The sequence below is a fragment of the Styela clava genome, chromosome 5 (assembly GCF_964204865.1).
Source record: "Styela clava chromosome 5, kaStyClav1.hap1.2, whole genome shotgun sequence".
Taxonomy (NCBI): Eukaryota; Metazoa; Chordata; class Ascidiacea; order Stolidobranchia; family Styelidae; genus Styela; species Styela clava.
This window is the reverse complement of record NC_135254.1, coordinates 985,953-1,006,255: the sequence shown is the minus strand read 5'-3', so window position 1 is coordinate 1,006,255 and position 20,303 is coordinate 985,953. Positions and strand designations below refer to the sequence as shown.

Genomic DNA, 20,303 nt, shown 5'->3' with positions numbered 1-20,303 from the left:
GGAAATTTATCTCTGAGCAAAGTTACGAACAATCACCAAATGCCAAGCTATAGAAAATTATATACACAGTCTGAAAAAGAGAAACCGTAGGCATGTGACCAATATTTTTGTCAAGAGCTACTAAAACTATGTAGAATTATGGTGGTGCACTTTGTGCCAGTAAATGTCAAATGGAAGTGTTGGACTTCGGTTTTGTTAAATAAAATCCATCTGTCTAAATAATAAAAGTCTTCTTTCTACACAGGCAATGGAAGCAGCTCGAGCCCGCAAAGACAGATCAGGCAGTGCAAAGGATTCCACAAGCAAATCATTGTTCAGAGACGCAAGACCTAAAACCAATATGGTGGGTGGGATATGTTATTCTAGAATGGGGGCTGCAACATATTGTATTAAGCATGTGCAAATTCATAACATTTTCAATTATACCAGTATCTTAGTTATGTGTTCTTAATTATCCTTCCACTTCCATGTAATCAATTTGGCAAAAGTCTCGTATTTATAACATGAAGTTTTTTGCAAAACGTCCTGGATTACGGAAACATTCAGGTACAACCATACACAAACAGCCAACTTTCTGCAGGATCACATTATAGATTTTCTTGTAGTCACAAACCCGGCAATATATGAAGGTTTATGGGACTTCAAGTATTAAGGTTTTTCCATTTTTACAAAAAGGAATTAAGAAATCCGTGGGTTCTGTTTTTTTTTAGGTCCCGCTGTAATTAAGATATCATATTCACTAAAAACTGAAATAAAATTGTTCACAGGGTCACGGTAGCGGAGTCATTGATGCCAAAGACGTCGATATCAATCTGCAGAACCAAAGGGTGAGTCGGTTTTCTTGTACTGTAGATTTATACTGCGCTAATGTGAAAGAAACCAGGGCAGCAACAGGCCAATAAAAAGAATGGCCGAAAGAAGGGAAGCATCTAGCGCCCATCAACAGCTCTGCTTATACAAGCCGTCACGGATAGCTAAGAAACTACTATAATTTGGTCGAATTTGGGAGTAAAGTTCCTCTGCCTCCACTGAACTATTCAAACATCCATAACCAATAAACAGGGCAAACTAAAAATACAACCTCACAAATTTCGTCTTTACTCTATGAAAATCAATAAAATTTATTTACTGTATATCCCCGCATGTTAGCCAATCTTGCCAAAACAATCTCACAATTTTCTTAAATATTTTTAACAAATAAAAAAAAAATATTGAGTTCCTAAACTTCTGTTTTTTTGGGTCCCTGTCTTTAGTTACGCCCCCTCAAAAATTGGATACGTTCCCTTGTGGGGCTGCCTCACCGTTTGAGAGCCGCTGCACTAGATAGATCATAGATCTCTTTCTAACCTATTTTTTTATCCCCCCTTCCCCCCACATCAAATAAAAATTTCTTTCCTGCTCAGAAGATCTCGCCAGACATGCTGGAGGATGACAATTTCTTTGACCTTATCACAAGACTTCAAGGTCGTAGGATGGACGATCAACGATGTGAAATGAGAGACGACCAGTATGAGTTACCTGCATTTTTAAGACCTAACCCCCCAGATCCCCCCTCAAATCATCACCCTGCAGCGAATGGGGCAGTTGGGGGACGTGAGCCCATTGGGAATGATGGGGGTGAGTATCTTACAACTTTTTTAAAATCGTTTTATCGTTGTGAAATAATCGCTCTTCTCATTCACTACTTGACCAATTGCTATGCATCTGCAGTAGGTACTTCCATATTATGTGAACCAAGATGGCGGATACCAGGACGTAGTATGTGTACCAGGTTAGGGTTAGGCCATAGTTTCAGGTACGAATACTTCGGGAGTCACTTGACTAGTCCCCGAACTCGTAATAGAACTAAAATAAGGAAAATTGGAATAAAATTATGGCCTAACCCTAACCTGCTACACATACTATGTTCAGGTGTCCGCCATCTTGGTTCACATACTTCCGGAACATCAAAATGTGGTTTCAGTGGTTAAAGTTTTTTAGGATATTTTATTCATTTAAAAAATTTTTGTGGGCTCTATGGTATGCGTTTCAAATTAAAAATTGTTCATCTTGTTGCGGTTCCGTGTTCAGAATCATTCCATTCTGGCGGTCAGTCGAAGTTGTGACTGGTATTTTTCACTAGAAGTTTTCTGTGAGATCCTATATTTCATCTAAACTGCGCTGTATCATTTTTAATTATGGGAACATGTTTTATGACATCGTGACAATTGCCTTCCCCGTTTGTATGCCATCGTGACGGGCGGTACCGGTGGTCTGGTGTGACAGATAGCATATCCATATACTTTGTGTCCATATATTTGAGCATTATCTTTTATTCTCCTAGACGGCCAACATCAGCAAATTTCAACAATGATGAATATGTTAGCAAACTCACAATCGAAGCGCATGGATGAGCAAAGGGTAAGTCTCTCTGGACTTCCTGGGTTAAGGGTCAACGATGGCATCAACGGCGAAGGTGTTATCAATCTGCAACAACCAGATGGTGCTGCAGCTCCATTACCAGGTAGAGTGTTTTATATACAACACATATTCACATCTTCCACTCTGAACTAGGTTCTAAACAAGCAAATATGAGTCTCCTTTTTTCTGAGAATATGCCCATAGTCTTGCTTTTAGCTGATATCATCCTATTGCTCGCCCATAACTCTGTTCTGAGATAAGGCTTGTCTTAGGTTTTTTCGAATTTATCTCGGAGTGAAGAGAGCCAATAGTCAGATTAATCATATGGCGAACCACGATTTCTAGCCAGGTTACCAGTCCACGTTGGGTATGGAATTAGTTGCCAGTTATTTGTTTCAGATGCGTAAACTTGATGGTGGAGGAAGCCGTAACCGACCGGTCGTTATGTTAATCGTTGTGCGGTGGCGAGAAGTCCAGCAATATTCTCGCATATAATTAACCCTGCATGGGATTCGTACCATGGCAGGGTAATCAGAGGTTCGGTAACAAGCGTATTTCTAGCGCTTAGCACGGAGCGCTCACTGCTAAGCCTATGTGATCTAGTAGCATTTGGTATTTCAAGGGTCGCCTGAAACTTAGTTTAGTTATTTCTGAGCGAGTGAGAGAGATTTTTCTTTGATAGATTTCCTTAAAAAAAGCAAAGTTTTCAGTTGTTTTTCATTCTTTCTTTTCAGTGGTTCTTCGACCAAGACTGGAAAATGGTGGAATACCAGGAAATGAAAACAGACATTCACTCGATGACACATTTTTTAACGCTCTCATGAGATGCCAGGTGAGTGTTTTGTGAGGAGCGTTTACAATTTCACTCTGACAAAGACGTGACGTGAGAGGAGTCCACTTTACTCATCAGTAGGGCCGGACAGTTCTAATCAAATAGTAAATTATTCACATTGGTTCAGATGGCCGCCATCTTGTTATTTGTCCGTCCACAGGTTGAGATGAAACCATCATTTTTTATTTATTCATGTCAAATCGACCGTTTTTTAACCTATTGAGTTATTGATAAAACACGTTTCTTTCTGTGTGTGAACGCTCAGCAAACTGTCTGAGTGATGAATTCTATGTTTTCAGTGATTTATGTGTCTATAAGGCCCATCTATTCCATTAGGCTACAATTATTGGCCAAAACCTAATCGAAATGAAACTTTTTCGTTCTCAGAGCACGAGGTTAAACGACCAGCGCTCGTCCCCTCCGATATTCGACGCTCCGGTGCTGCCAACGCCCACTATTCCAGACGAAGATTTCTTTGCATTGATTGTTCGAATGCAATCGTCAAGAATCGAGGACCAGCGCTGCCGTTTCAGTCCAGAACAGGAATCCCCTCCTAATGTGGACCCCGATAATGACGATATATCACAGTAAATGTGGGACATATTTTGATGCCCACTGTGGCACTAAGCTGAATTTGGTTGTTGTAAATCTGTTCCGTGGCATTTTTGTGATGCCTTGCAATGTTTTTTACTCAATGGCATCAGATATGTGCCATGCCACTTGGCATGCCGCACCTCTCACCTTGCTGTGTTTTAGATAGTGGCATTACATGAGAACCATGGCGCCTACCAAGCGGCATCGAATAGCCACCATTGCTTTGTTCATTGTGTTTTTAAACAATGACGTTTAAAATTGTGGCATCTACTGTGTGGCATCAAAACAAACCATGCCACCTACTAGCGTGGCATGATTATTTTCATTGGAAAGACGCTCACTGCCCTGAGACTTTGGAGACACTGAGGCATTCAATAATGCCTCGAAATGAATTTGATGCCCAATTTAAATGCCATGCTGCCATAGTAAATATCATCCAACTATGGGTTTGGGGATTGACCTCTTATTTGCTTGCGACATGGTTGAGATGCCACTAACTTTCTGTGCCACCATTGAAGATGTTTTTGCTGCCATGTAGTAATTTTATTTCTAATTATGTCACGCTTGAGCTAACATTGTGCAGTTGTAGAAATGAAATATTGATTATGCATCATAAATACAGTGCTTGAAATAAGCCATTAATTGTGAAGTAACCAACTACGGTCAGGCCTCTGAAGTAGGAAGAAATTTACGCACTGACTTAAAAAAATATTTCGCATGTATGTATAGTTATTATTTGAAATTTGAAATTTGAAAGCGCCCGCATAATTAATTAAAAATAACAAGGCCTTAACTGGCCTAAGACACAGTTGTCTGACATCTATTCTTCACTAACAGAACAACGGTTGAAGACTACCATGTTGAAATGGGACAATTCACATGGAAATATAGAAGTAAAACTCAAGCGCACTGGTTTCCAAGTGGGGGCCCTGTAACCCCCCAAAGGGGCCACAAAGCAATTGTAGGGGGCCACAACGTTAGGCTCAAAACTGATCTTCTTTCAATATCAATAAAACTAAAATCGCAAAAACTTTTTGATACATTTAATATCATGAAAAAAAAATTGCCAAACTCTGAAAATTTAGGATGTGCTCCCAAACACTAACTCTGAAAAAAAAAAAAAGGATTTTGGACTATAAAAACTTCTGGCATATTCAGGCCTCAAAGCTTCGAATATCGAATGAATCAAATGTCCAATTCCAGAGCCATAAAGTGGAGGGTTTCAAAATATTGAACATCAATGAAATCGTGTCAAACTCTCACCCTACAGGCTGGCCTTCATTACTAACATCGGTGAAAAAATTTAATAATCGAAACTTACAACTCTTCTACACATTAGCTGCTTTAATAGTTTTTTATTTCAACTTTGTGTCTGTTTATTAGGTTTAGTTAATTTCAGTACGATTTCTCTGAATAATCATTGAGGTGTGACTGGCCAGAATGATCTAATGCTAATGTAATGGTGTCAGTGCTGCTATTTTTAAGCTTCAATACTATTTCCTTTAATATTAATTATTAAGGCGTGACTGGCCAGAATATTCTCATGCTAATGTAATGGTGTCAGTGCTGCTATTTTCAAACATCAGTACAATTTCTTTTAATATAACCATTGAGGCGTGTCTGGTCAGAATTATCTAATGCTAGTATAATGGTGTCAGTGCTGCTATTTTCAAACTCTCTTATTTTTGATGTTGAATCGCACTGAAGTTAACTTAACCTCTTTTTTAACTGCTGCAAAGTTTTTTAATGTGAATATTGTTTCAGATTTCATTTCTATGATCATAATTTTCAAAAATCTGAATCTGGAAAAATGTAGTAATTCACCTTTCTCATACCTGATTTAAGACCAGGGCTTCAGAGCCGGTGAAATTTATAATCGACTGCCGACTTTATGTTGGAAAAATTTTTCATTCCGGCTGAACGTAGGGAAAATTAAATCTTGATTATGAAACTCTGGCACCTGCAAGTTTCCTTAATTGTTTATTTAAAACGGTGAGGTAAAGCATACCCTCTAAAAATGGCTCGGAACGATTATTTTTTTCGTGTGTGTGTGCACTCTTATCATGAAAACGTTAGTTTGAGTACTAACTTCTCATTCACCGCTATGTTTCTTTATCATAGATGTGAGATAGCTTTGGCAATGCAGTGGTTGCCTTTAGGTTCACTAAAAATCAGTCTACGTTGCTTCTGAGTGAGTGTAAACACCTTGCTTTGAGCAAATTATTTCTCAGTCAAGTCGCTTCTGTATCGGGTCAAGGTTGATGTTTAATTAATTCAACTTTTTTCATTTTCTTCTTGTTTTATTAACACTGTACTTCTTAGCCCGGTGATGTTTATTCATTTTGAACTAATTTTTTCTGTTTTTTTTTGTTATTTTTATTCATTTTTGACTGAATTCTGTTAAGAAAAAAGGGTGGCGTTCTCTTCAATGCATAATTTGCAATTCCGAATCCAAAATGTTTCTGAATCTGAATGTATCAGGCCATGTACAGAAACATTTTTCCACAAATTATTGGGCGTTCCAGAAGTATGTGTACCAATATGGAGATATCTAATTTTGTTCGCCTATTTTACATCAAGTTGTGTAAAGGGACTGAAACCTATGGGCAGGGGGTATATGAACTTGACTAATACAAACAGTTTCCGGGACTCTTAATAGAACTAAAATAAGGAAAATTGGAATAAAATTATGGCCTAGCTCTGACCTGGTACACATACTATATAATAAAAATTATGAATGAATAGCCCTAGTTTTTGTAGCAAGATAACTCTTTATAACTAAATTTTGTTTATCATGGTTTTTCTGCAAAAGAATAGGTTGCATAGAGCCCCATATTATGATCAGCGCTAGTAATTGTAGCAAGATTGCCCCCTTTTTGATAAAATTATGTTTTAATCATTATTACATCCTTCTGAGTTCTGACATTAAAGTAGATGTTGCGACTCCGAGGAGGTTCGAGTTTGATGGAAAGGATGCAAAACGGTTCTTTCAATGCTAAAGGTTGCTGACCCGTGCACTAGGCCATTATGCTGATAGTATTTATAGATTAGTATTAAATCATGATTTCTGGTATTTTTCAGAATTTTTTTTCTTTTTTTTTTGCTAAATTTATTCCTAATCATGTTTGTAAATACTATATTTCTAATTAAAAATGTTATCAATTATTTTGTTAAAAATCGCTTTCCCTGGTTGCCGTAATCACACATAAGAGACCACCAATCAGCCCCAATAGTAGTTACCCTGGCGCAGCAGTTCCTAACAAGGGGTCATCGTCGTTAAATAGGGGTCACAAGGTGCAGAACAGATTTTACTTGTTCCTTGACAAGAAAACTTCCTAGTTTCGTTGCTTGATAAGGTTGTTTCACAGGGTCTAATCACTTTATTGAGAATGAATTGTTTGAAACTAATGGGATTTGGAATCTACCAATCATAATAACATCATACATACCACTGGGCCATGAGGCTTAGAAACCTTTGGAATGTAAAACCCCACTTTCTTATACACTTGTCAGGGTGGCTAACATGTTGTTTGAACCTGGGATCTCTAACTTGTGTCCAGCCAATGCTGCCAGGTGCCACATCTTTTGCTGTGATTATCAGATTTTTTATGTGTTCGCAACTTTTATTGTTTCCTTTACTGGAGGTTTGGCAAGTTTCTGTAAGTGCCGGCGCAAATTTCAAATTCACAATAATTAAAGCAAAATGTGGTAGATATACAGGTTGATTGATTTGTATTTTTGAAGGGGAAGTTCTGAAACAAGTCAGTCGGGAATTTAGATTTCTAATTGTCAACTTGACAAAGCTTTCTAAATTAACAGTTACAGGAGGTTTGCATATGCCGAGGTATTTGGATCAAAAATTTTAAAATTTAAATTGAGTTGAATTGATCTATACAGACGCCTAAGATGATACTTAGATCTTCTAACATTGCTTCCCAAAGTTGATTGACCAGGGCCGAAATTAAAAGGGGATGGATACTTATTTGCAAGAGGCTGTGATGCCAATTGGAACCGGAACCACTTCAACTTCAGCGAGCCATGTTAAATCGTTCCGGGCCTCGGTTTGAGAGCGACTGTTCTAATCCTTTGGAAAAATTGGCTCAATCTTATGACAAACTAGCAGACTTTTGCTTGGACATTTTAACCAGATTCGTAGACTGTACCAGTAGTCTGTCACACAGTCCCGGTCATAATTCTGAAATATATAAATGAGCAGAAAGTTGTGGCTTGTTATATAATCGAGCCATCTCTGTTTACCCTACATGATTTCGCACCCAGCGGGGGATGCTGTATTTCTCTCTGCCACTTACTGGCTAACAAATTTAATCTCAACAACTTCCCTCTCTGGCACGATGAATACAAAAACGCTATCATGCCATCTCATTGACAACTCTTTTGAAACTCAAGTTTAATTTAAAATACAAGTATTAAATCAGTAAGTACGGTGAACGTTATACAAATGACAATCAGCAAATAAAAAAGATGTATCCACAGGTCATCTGTTAGAATATGGGGCTTATAGATTTTTCACTATGTAGACTTTTTCGACCCTAAAGTGCCCTAAGACGGTTTGTATTATGATTTTCGAACACCTATGGGGTCGCTATTATGAATACATAAGAATAAAAATTGTAGACTTGAGGAGGTAAAAAATGAGACTACGGCTCCAGTGAAAACTCAGGTACTCCTGAAGTATGTGAACCCAAGGTGGCGGACACCAGGTCGTACCAGTTTAGGCCATAATTTTATTCCAATTTTCTATATTCGTTCGGGGACTAGCCAAATGACTCCCGTAGTATTTGTGCCTGAGATTATGACCTAACCCTAACTTGGTACACATACTACGTTCTGGTGTCCGTCATCTTGGTTCACATACTTCGGCAGTACCAACTCTCGTGCCTGGTTATAATGCTATCGCCCTATTTTTACAAGCGGCCACCGGCATCTAATGATATGGTTGAAACAACTTCTTATTTGGAAAAACGGTAAACGTAAGAAATTCTCTCATGTGCAAATCAATACCTGGGTGAAGTGGAACAAGATTCAAACTAGAAATGTGCAATCTGCGCTTAAACCAAAAAATTTGAAATATTTGTACGTAAAAATATTTTCTCACAGCTTTTTGAACTGATCGTAATGGCATGAACTGCCCATGTCTTGCCTCAACCAGTGAGTACTCCCGTAGTATGTGTACCGGGTTAGGGTTAGGCCATAATTTTTATCCGATTTTCCTTATTTTCATTCTATTGCGAGTTCGGGGACTGTCTGTGTTAGCCAAGTGGATATACCCCCTGCCTATAGGTTTCAGTCCTTTTGCACAACTTGATGTAAAATAGGCAAACAAAATTAGTTACCTCCACATTGGTACACATACTTCTGGAGCGCTAATCAGTGTTTCTGAGCGATGAATTCAAACTATAATATGACTTTGCTATAATCCTTTATTATCTCAGTAGCTCTTGGCACTTTAGGGGTCGTCTGTTACTTCCCTCAGCACTTCTTCAGTTCTGGGTGAGCGCTTTGCTTTGAGCAAATCATTTAAAATAAATATATATGTATAAAAGTTAAAAAGATGAGACTTTTGTGTCATGTGGGTGGCCCTGGCAGATCAGAAGAATGCTGGCTGTGATCTGTAAAAAGGAAAAGAAACTCGTTGAATATTTGTCATTCATTGCAAGGGTTGCATGCTGCGGGTTAAAAGTCTACAGTCTATAAAAACTGGCTAACGTATCCCATACCCAACAAGGACTGATAACACTTTGTTTCTACCGTTTTAGGTTCAGGATACCATAAATTGTTATGTCATTATCACATTTTGAGTACCAACAAGGACTGGTAACACTTTGTTTCTACCAGTTTAGGTTCAACTCTTTCCATGCGATTTTTATTTTTTATTAAATAATCGTATTTGCTACGCCGATTTTATGCATTTGTACCCCCACAACTAATCGATCGACCAACGAAAAACTAATGATCCTCTGCTGCCCACTGGCGGCTCGCTGGAAAGCTTATTTAAAGAGCTTGCAATTGGCGATTGAAAAAAAAAGTTTTTTTAAAAGTGGTGGTTTGAGTCACAAACCGGATAGAAAAAAGGCATTTTTTTTCTTGAGAGTTGAAACTTCAAACCGGGATAAAAAATAGAAATATTCGCTGAATCCTTTACTGTTACCGCTTCGTGGTTGGCAAACAATAGCATAATATTGCTGTAGCAATTTCGTGATCTAACTCAAATACTTTGGTAGATGGAAGGAATAATATGTCTTCTATTACCACCCAAAAAACACCGAAATTTGCATAAATTTCAAAAACACTCCCTCGTTCCGCCGCAAATAAAATTCCCAGCGTAAACGAAAGCGAGATTTACCGTCGCTTATGTTAATCTCGAAGAAGACTTTTTATCAATAAACTAAAACCCGGAAAAACTAGACCAACAGTTTGTGACCGATTGCTAAATAAAACAGTGGAGTACATCAACGTACCCGCCGCAATCTAGCGACTTTTGTCGTTGGTACGTATATGTGCCCACCGCACGGAAAGGGTTAAGATACCACCAATTGTTATGTCATTATCACAGTTTGAGTATATGTATAGTCATAACAGTGTAATTATATCTGTATCTTGATTATAAGAACCAGTATCAACATCAGCCTCTTGCGGGCTCTCCCCTCTCAAAATAATTTAGAACTTACCGTGATCATTACAATCATGTTGTTTCGATCGTTTCTTCTGCGCTCGCTCTTTTTTCGTTTTCTTCTCGTAAGCATTGTCATCACTATCGCTAGAATTATCATTTGACGACGAGTCCTCCCCAAATATCCGAGGTTTTTCATAAATACAACAACCTGTATGTAATATTTGACAGTCTCAGTAAGCTAGTGTTAGCCATTATTAAAAACTGATCCCACACAGAAAAAATACAAGTGGCATACACCAGCGGTCGGCGGCGGCCGCGGAAAGGTTACTACCGGTTCGCAAAAAAGGTGACACAAAAACGGACAAACCCCTAATAAACTACTAAAAAACATCACCCAAACAGCAAAAATGCATTCGTTATTGCTAAACGTACATCTAGCAATACTCAGATATATTTACGGAAGCTGTCTAGGCATTGTTACTTTTTACAACATAGTTTTTATTTGAGGCCGGGTTTTCAATATTGACAACTACACAAACGTGTCGCTGTCCAACAGGTTTCCAATTTGGAAACTGTTAATGGCCAGCAAACAAATAAAGATCTGACATAGCATCGCCTTTGTTTTTGAACATATTGTCAAAGTAACTTTTCAAACGTGTGGACTTTATTACATAAGCTTAGTTCATTTGTATGAAGGTGGTTCGCCAAACCGCCGACCAATGGCATACACAAAACATGGGAATGTGATCACAACAGCACAAATTTGCATTTCCGTGACCATAATTTTTCAAGTAAACATAGGTAGTTATATGGGGGGCAAAATAATTCCATATTTTTATTATGATAGACTGGTTATCAGATTATTTTGATGAATTTAAACTTCAATGGCATTGGTTTCTTAATCGGGTCACTTTTACTACAGTTACTGCTCGTTTTCTCAGAGATGAGTTCAAATTACTTCTAGCTAAGTGTTAACAATGGCCAGACATAATGTTATGTAAGTTCTCTTCTCTGACCAGTGGTTATGTGAACCACCCTGCGGCGTCAAGGAGTGCAGCAATCCCCACACACATAACTATCCCTGCATGGGATTCGAACCTGCAAACCCACGCATAGTAATCAGTGGTGCGTGGTGGAGGGCGTATTCTACCGCTTGGCGCTATCCACCACACCGCCGATTCTGATATTCGACGAGATAGCAATACTTTTCTTACATTTGGAAGATTTCTTTCCCATGTGTTCATTGTCAATCGTTTCCTCAGTCCATCGAACTTTTTGGTCGGACTGAGGTTTGCGAAGTTTCAAAACGACGCTCGGGCTAGATGGCTCCTAGAAAAATAAGAAAAAATTGAACAAGTGGAACTGTTGTGCTAGAACAAGTGGCTCTCAAATCTCCACAATTTTTAGAATTCAGCCCCCTCATCCCCCCACTTTTTTTTCTGAGCAGAGGAAAGTATAATATGCCCCCCCCCCCACTTCACGAAAACCTGGATTAAACAGAAGATGAAACAGGAGTATTGACTAACAAGATGCAAGTTTTAGCTTAAGATAAGACTTTCTCACGAATTTAAACCAAAAATTAGAACGCCAATAATATGACTTTATCATATCTTGCTCGAATAGGGCACAGTTCTCCCATTTCATGATGTCCTAAAATTTGGTTCAATAAAACAAACAATCTGTTTGTCTCTGAAATGAGGGCACAACCGCAGATCCTGTCTTGCTTGTCTCCAAAATAATTTAAACCAATCTTGTCGGCCACCCCATGATCTAAATTGTGTTTCTTTGCTGAAAACTCTCGAATGCAAAAGTAAAATTGTTTTACTTCGATAAATTGGATCACTTTCTCAGAGGTATCGAATGGTGTCGTTTTAAATTGTGCTTCCTTTTGGTTTATTGTGGCGATATGGAGGCCCAAATTGTCTCATGAATGAAGGGTTGCACTCACTGTCAAAATTGTTGTCTTTTAATGTGGGGGCTATTCTTGCAATTAAAGAACTGTGTCGTACTGTACACCATAATTATGAAAATTTTACCCCTTCACCTGTGAGATTGTTGTGGTCAATGTCTCTTCGCTTTGTGTTGTCCTCACTACCGTTGCCATTATTGCTGTTTATGTCAGGAAATATTCCACTTCTTTCGAGGCAAATTTTTGGAAGCAGTTGGGCACATAACCTCAAAACGAACTTTTTTTTAATGAGGTATAAATTATAAAATTCAGGCAAAATTAAGTAACCATAAAGCTGTAAAAAACTCTTATTAATTCACCATTGTCTGTCCTATACGTCCATACTGTGAAGTTAGTCATATAGTAAAGTACGATATGTAAAATAGATCAATTATTCAGATAAATTATTTTCGTTTAATTGTAAATTATTTTTCGTCAATTTTATTTTTGTCACTCTGACATAAAACAAAATAACGACGCCATGAGGCAACGCCATTCCGATGAAGTCCTTATCTAAGGTTTTGTTTGCTCTCCTGATTTCATAATCAGTTTTCATTTATTTTTTTTACCAATCATTTTATTGTTATGCTGATTATGGAGTCGAAATAAACTTATACTTATACTTAATACTTTTTTTTTTTTTTTTTTTTTTTTTTTTTTGCCAAATTCAATTCCAGAGTCAATATGGAATTATTTAATTATGTTTTTGAAGCCAATTAAATTTTCAGTTTTTGTTTTATATAATTTTATTTTTTTTTTGTTTTTTGGAAACCAATTGCATGTATTGCGTTCCAATTACGGTAATTGAGGAAAATTAAAACAGTTGGATAAACAATTATTAATACATATCAAACCCAGTGATGATAATCCATTTTTCGTCATATATCCGTTTGTATTGAAGATTGTCCATATTTCGTCATAAATATAGCATTTTTATGTACATATATAATTAATTATTTTATATTAGCATGGAAAAAGAGAAGGTTTCAAAAAATTAGACAGAAAATTCAAAAACCTATCATGCTACTAGATTTTCATTTAATCTGTCTATGTTATGCAATCATTTATATAGTCAAACCTCCTAAATCAAGACAATCTCAATTTCTTCAACTCATTATCGATTTTTGTAGTACATCATCAACAATTTCGTCAGATAATATTCTTTGCCTATCAAAATCTGACATTAATCTGATTACACCCAGGAGTTTGCATTTAAAAATAGCTCGCAAGTTACATTGCATTTGGAATACATCATCATATTTGACACTATTCCTGAACTCCCATATGGCTGATTTTCCACATTGAATGATTAATGATACCACTTCACTATGAATATTATTAGCAATAATTATGTCACAATTGATTTCCCTTACATTGCACCACTGCCAAAAGTCAATTATCCAATCACAATAACAAAATAAATGTATACAGGTTTCTTCATTTTCATTACAAAATACACATTGTCCATTCTCATCATCAAACCAATATTTTAATTTGTCCCCCGTAGGTAAACCATTATGTAAAATTTTCCAACTTAGAATTTATATTTATTTGAGAGTTTATATTGCCAAATATTTGACCAGTCTATAGGAATATTCAAATTTAATTTTTGTGTAATGTACATATCATGCCGTGTAGCAATTTCTGTGATTTTCCTTATTTTCAATAAACTACTTATTTTTTTGGTGGATAAATTGGAGTTCATATATCTATCGATTCCAAGTCTGTTTTCGGGTAAATTATGATTTCTCGATAGAATTTCTTTCCAGCTAATAGGTAGATTGCCCCAAACCTGTTGGATTTCACTAGAGCATCTATTTAAATAAAAGAGCTTTCTTCTGTGATCCCCAATTTGATCAATAGAATATATTCTATTCGTTAAATAATGCACAGTGTTATCCAAAATATCAGCCACAGAAATGACTTTTGCTTGTATCCATTTGGACGAAAATCTATAATTTTGCTCTGAGATTAAGGGATTGTACCATAAAATTTCATTTTTAACCTCTGTAATATTAAAGGGATGATTTCTCTCCAACTTAATATCCTTGAATGAATTGATAATGGCGGTATAAAAATTAGGAATGGTAGTTACTTTGTCAAATTGGACTTTCAAATACAGACATTCCAAATTATCTTTGGACAAAATATTACAATAATTATTAATAAAATAATTGGCTCTTTTACTCCATGGCCTACTCTCGTTTTTGAGGATTTTAAAAATCCATTTGACCTGAAGAGCTTTTATTTGGCTCCTGAGGTCTAACATATTCAAACCTTCGGATGTGAAAATATTAGATGTAATTTGTCTTGACACTAGTTGAGTTTTATTATTCCAAATGAATTTCCATATTATAGATTCTAATTTTCGAACGAAGTTTCCTGGCATAATTTCAAAATTGGCAATGTGCCACACTTTGGATAACATTAATGATTTGACAATAATAATTTTTCCTATCATTGATAACTTCCGTCCCTGCCATAAATTTACTACATTTTGAATTGAGTTAATGATTTTCAACCAGTTTTTATCTCTTGATACAACATTGTTTCCTATATAAGCTCCTAGAATTTTAAGCTCTTCTTGAATTTGAATACCCTTGTATGAAGGTCCTAAGTTTAGCCGTTTTGCTGACCCACACAACATTATGTTGCATTTTGGAATATTTATTCTCAAGCCTGTAGCTTTTTCAAATTCTGCCATTAATTTTAATACTTCATCTATGGAGGATAAACTTTCTACTGTGACAATAGTGTCATCCGCAAAACCTTTATATTTCTCTCTATCTCCTGCACAATTTTGAAAACCTATTATTGCTCTATTGTATCTGATGCTGGATGCTAACAATTCGGACATTATAATATATAAAATACTTAATACTTATGAGTCCGACGCCACAACCCACGGGGCATTTCACCAAAACGTCGTGGCATGTTGCTCTTTGACCCCGTATTGCCATGACAACGAGGAGAGTTTATTCTACGGTTATTTGCTGTCTTTGCACAGACGGTTTTTGGTGTATTTCGGTGATTTTGCGAGATAAAACCAAGCTGGACGGCAGAACTATGACGAGCTGACGCGCATTAGCTGAAGTAATAACAATTTATTATAAATACCGCACCATAGAATTCTTCCCACTACAGTCTATAAGACTAATTGAATCTAATATTTTTCTCCTAACTGACTATATTGTACATATCGTCGTTGTGTGTTACCGTGTTTTTTGTCATAGTTTTATTTGTATAGCGTATTTCATGTCTGTTATCCTATTATACCGCACCAGTCCTAAACTGCTGTTATAATTGTTAGGGGTGCATATCGCGTATCTGTGTCTTAGGCCAGTGAGGTCTGAACATGTATCTCCTCTCGTTTTTACTGTTTAATTATTATGCAGATATTGTTACATTTTTGGGGCAAATAAACATACATACATAATCATATTCATAACAGTTGTTCGTCTTCATTACCTGAACAATATAAATAATATACAGGGTTAAATATGAGTATACCGTTGTATATTGATGAAGTGAGATAGATATTGAAGAAGCAAGTTTGACCTCGGGAATGACCAAACCGAATAATTTGTATTGATATTTCTGTATTCTATTTTTAAATCACATGAAACCCAATGTATATTTGATTATTTGAATTTGGAAATGTAAAACAGGAGAGTATTTTTAGTTTTCAAAACTTAAATGAAGGCTCTTTCTGTCTTTTGACTATACTTCGATTGTGATTGCATATTGAACAACCTTGCTCTGCTCTAAATTCATGTGACACTCGTTTTGCTTGCATGGACCAAGAAAATGACTTGGTATATATGACTAACAATAACGTTTTGGCGACTACCGGATTGTTTGATTATCTAGTTGTTCCAGTATAAAGTCTTTTAACTACCTAGGTATCATTGTGTGTGACCTCGCTTTGAGAGCGAATTTAGTAAATATTTATTACTGGAAAACTATCTGCAAAATGGATATTACAGGAGTTTGTATTGAAGTATTGGATAATTTCTAGTCGGAAATACTATCATCAAGAAAAATAAATCTGTAAATGGGATTCCTGGACTCATCATGGTAGGGATATCTCTTCATTATACCTGTTTGAATATACTTGTTGTTTATAGCAATATTCGAAAGCCTAAGATGTGACATATAGTCTAGGACAGGGTGGTCCAAACCCAGATTTATTATCTGTGGCCTGCGTCGCATTCGCAGAGTAATTAAAGGTGTGGTTTCATCATAAAATTAATCAGAAAAATGTCTTGACATATCGTTACATCACTAATGTCACTGAATTGACTAGTGTTATGGTTAGCTGAGGCAACTAGCAAAATTGAACGATGTGTTTGGCAGGTTAAATTGTTACCTGACTTTCTATCTTTTGACTAACAATTTTAGCATCATAGAAAACTGGAAATTGAATATGTTCAATTAGCCAAGGTTGGCTATGCCAGATAACTAAACATTATTAATGTTATGGACTAACATTATATTTTGTCTAATGTTATTACCTGACAATGCATGTTGCAACCAGCCTAAACAGTATTGCAAAAAATGCTGTTACCTAATTTTTGGTAATCAATCAATCTGCAGTTATTTTTTAAATTAGAGTTTGGAAAAAAAGGCTGACAAATTCAAACAGATTTTTACCTGGACGTGGGGGGTAAATTAAATTAAATATATTAAACATCATTGACTGTGATAGGTGCATACGGCGATTTGAAAGGTCGACTTATATGCGGAATTTTATACATCCACTATCTCAAAGCTATTTATGGGGTCGGCTCATGTACGAGATGTACTTATATGTGAGGATATACGATACATTTGCTGATGCACTTTTTCCGTTATGATTATGAAGACTTTGAAATATTACACTAAATTTTAATATAGGAATACCTTCGCAGGTTTATTCGGGGTTTTGCATGATTTAGCTTGATAATTGACAAATAATGATGCATGTGTTTGTTTTGTATTGCACTATTTACGACACTATTGTGGCCCACGAACAATGGAAAAATAATTGTGTGGCTCCCGGATTCGACAACCTTGGACCACCCTGGACTAGGAGTTGAGATATTAGGATGGTGACAGTAAGACAACAGTTTGAGTATTCTTTTAGCCGCATTAGGAAATGTTTATTAAAAATAGTAATATTAAGTGCGCCTGTCCAGAATAATTTGTGCAGGGTATATTTCAGTTAATATAGACGTTATTGTCAATGGAAATTCATTAAAACTATAGTCGTAATTTAAGCAGAAACACTTCGGCCGGCCTGCGGGCCATAATTTCCCCCCTATATTGCTGTCATGTATATGAGTAACTTTTGTAACATTTCTCAAGATTTATTCTGCATACTCTTTGGGTCACTAGATAACGAGAATTGGATCCAAAAACCAGCTGATTAAGCTGTGAAGCGAATACTGTCAGCTTCAAGGAATCTTATAAGTTTGCCATTCTGGAATTAGGATAAGCTAGGATAGGATTTACATATTTATCCCGGGGGAGAGGAAAGACGGCTTAACCATATGGCGAACCCGGCTTTCAGTTACCATTCCGATTAGTTAGTTATTTGTTTTCGGAAGCATGGACTTGATGGTGGAGGAAGCCGTAACCGACCAGAGTTTACGTGCACCACCAAACGGTGTAGAGGAGTCCAGCAATCCTTTCACACACGACCTTCCCCACATGGGATTCGTACCTGCGAACCCTCGCAGAGTTATCAGAACTGTGGTGGCGAGCGTATTCCTAACGCACGATGAGCCACACCGCTGCGTAAAACTGTTTCACGAATAATAATCAATTATAATTGTGTATGGACTGCATTACTAGAGCTTGCAAATACTTATTATTGGTTGTCCAGTTTGTTATATTTTTCTTTTTCATATAACTGTGGAAATGATTTAATTTTACTAATTTTTGCATTTCTTTCTATTTTAATTGTGTTGTATTGTGTCTGGTATATTCGATGTTTTTTATGCCTTTTTGGTTAAGGTGGGTGGAACTCAACTATTAAATTTGTCCCCGGGTACTAGTCTATCTTGGGCAGGCGCGCAGCCGAGATTTTTAAAAGGGGGGGGGGTTCAAAATCGGAAATTACTAAGGCCGTCTGTAACCGTCACCGCGATCACGCGCTCGGTAATAGAGCCGCATTTTCAGCTTCTGTCGCGTAAAATATTCAATTCATGACCACTACGAGATTCTAAAATGTCCTTACGTATATATTAATTTTATTGTCCCCAACGCAACTCGCGGTCTCGACTTTCTACGTCAAAATAAAAACGTTAATGCCGTGGACATAAAACAATGAGATAAGCTGCCTGATATATTTAATTTTGATACGTATTTTTGTAATCTTGTGACCTCGTTATCGCCGTTAGTAAAATCTCGATATCTGATATAAAATCACGTTTAGTACAATTTTACTTCATACAATGAAAATAGATATAAAGTATACCAGTAAATCAAAAATACAAATTCACCGCCTCGAAATCCACGCCGAACAGTCGCCGCGATTACGTCACTTGTTAAAAGAGTCGACTTTTCTAACGAAAAATGATTTTTCTTTCGCGCAAGGTAACCAATCCATGACCGATAAGGGCATATTTAAAATGTCCTGCTTTATTATTTTAATTGTCTTCAATTAAACCTGCGGTTGCGCCGACAAAACATGAGCCACTATAAAACAACACGGAATTCCGCATAAAAATGTGTGGTAAACTGCCCTATTATATATTGTTTTAACTTTTGATCCGTATTTTTTCTATTTTGCGAATTCGACAAATTGGAGATGTGCTTGTAACATTGATTCCGTTGAATCGCAATGCTGCCACTCCGATTATTTTTAAAGATAAAAGCTTTCGAAAAATCCGTAAATCTGCTGTAAATTCTCACGGAGTAAAATTTATTTCAGTAGAATAAAAATTGATGGATATACTTCAGATTAATTATCTTATATATCATCACTAACTGGGAAAAAATCGCGTTTTCAACCTTGTTTAATGATAACACTGAAATTTTCGATGACAATTTTAAAGTAATGGATCCCACCCACAATTAACCGTTTCGATTTTAATGGCGGTATGTTCCTAAACAGCGAGGAAACATAATGTGTGCCTTGGGCACACGAAATTTTGCGATTTTTAAAAGCGTATTTAGACTGTCGCGGGACTCAACAAATCTTATAGCCTATTGTTTACGGTTTTGTTTTCAGTATTTTATATTGTCGATTTTCAGTCAAATTTAGATCGCGGGTTTACTCCTTCATTTGTCTTTAGAACCTCGCCGCCGATGAACGTATAATAACTCTCACCAAATTCACAATTCCTTGCAAAGTACAAAAATAAAATAATCATCATGTTTATCGTGGCACAAATTTGTGATTTATAGAGAATAAATGCCGACGTAAACCGGCCTAAATAACACACTGATGAAAACAATCGGCGATTTTAGCAATTGTACGCTTTTTCAGTTTTCACTATTCCGTGCGAGTGACACAAATTTGTGATTTAGAGCGAATAAATACCAACGAGAAGGCCTAAATAACCATAAAATGAAATCATACGGCGATTTTAGCAGAAAGCAATTGCACAGGTTATCGGCGACTTTTTCTGTTTTCAAAAAAATTCAAAAGGGGGGGGGTTCGACCCCGAACCCCCCCCCCCCCCCCCCTGGCTGCGCCACTGATCTTGGGTATGGGTCTTGGGTAATGTACGGTACTTGGGTCATATTTTCTTAGTTAGCTTGCTTGGTGGAAGCATTTGTGCACTTTGGTGTTGTCGAATAGGTTGAGAATTCTTGGGAAAACTTACCGGTAGGTTCTTAAGTTCTTCCTTGTCCATATACCTGTAAAAATAATTTATTTTGAAATAATTTTGTATGAGGATTTTTTG

The 20,303-nt window shown here is 36.7% G+C and overlaps 2 protein-coding genes across 4 annotated transcripts in view; one reads left to right on the top strand and one right to left on the bottom strand.

The window, feature by feature from the left end:
• The window catches only part of LOC120344552 (G-protein-signaling modulator 2-like), a 35,745-nt gene extending 28,206 nt beyond the window's left edge, over positions 1-7,539 (top strand). Inside the window, exons 11-16 of one of the 2 annotated variants that reach the window (XM_078112562.1) lie at positions 245-343; positions 768-827; positions 1,407-1,617; positions 2,324-2,503; positions 3,135-3,232; positions 3,620-7,539. In XM_078112562.1, coding sequence (XP_077968688.1) covers positions 245-343; positions 768-827; positions 1,407-1,617; positions 2,324-2,503; positions 3,135-3,232; positions 3,620-3,823 — 852 coding nt within the window. In that variant the 3' untranslated portion in view covers positions 3,824-7,539. Of the gene's footprint in view, positions 1-244; positions 344-767; positions 828-1,403; positions 1,618-2,323; positions 2,504-3,134; positions 3,233-3,619 lie in introns of both variants that reach the window. The other variant, XM_078112561.1, reaches the window with a different exon arrangement.
• Positions 7,540-8,217: 678 nt separating this feature from the next.
• Positions 8,218-20,303, bottom strand: part of LOC120344546 (E3 ubiquitin-protein ligase PPP1R11-like) — an 85,848-nt gene continuing 73,762 nt past the window's right edge. Inside the window, exons 1-4 of one of the 2 annotated variants that reach the window (XM_078113190.1) lie at positions 12,505-12,723; positions 11,675-11,789; positions 10,516-10,668; positions 8,218-9,456 (exon numbers count right to left, since the gene is read on the bottom strand). In XM_078113190.1, the coding sequence (XP_077969316.1) occupies positions 9,413-9,456; positions 10,516-10,668; positions 11,675-11,789; positions 12,505-12,564 (372 nt within the window). In that variant the 5' untranslated portion in view covers positions 12,565-12,723 and the 3' untranslated portion in view covers positions 8,218-9,412. Of the gene's footprint in view, positions 9,457-10,515; positions 10,669-11,674; positions 11,790-12,504; positions 12,724-20,303 lie in introns of those variants that run through there. The other variant, XM_078113191.1, reaches the window with a different exon arrangement.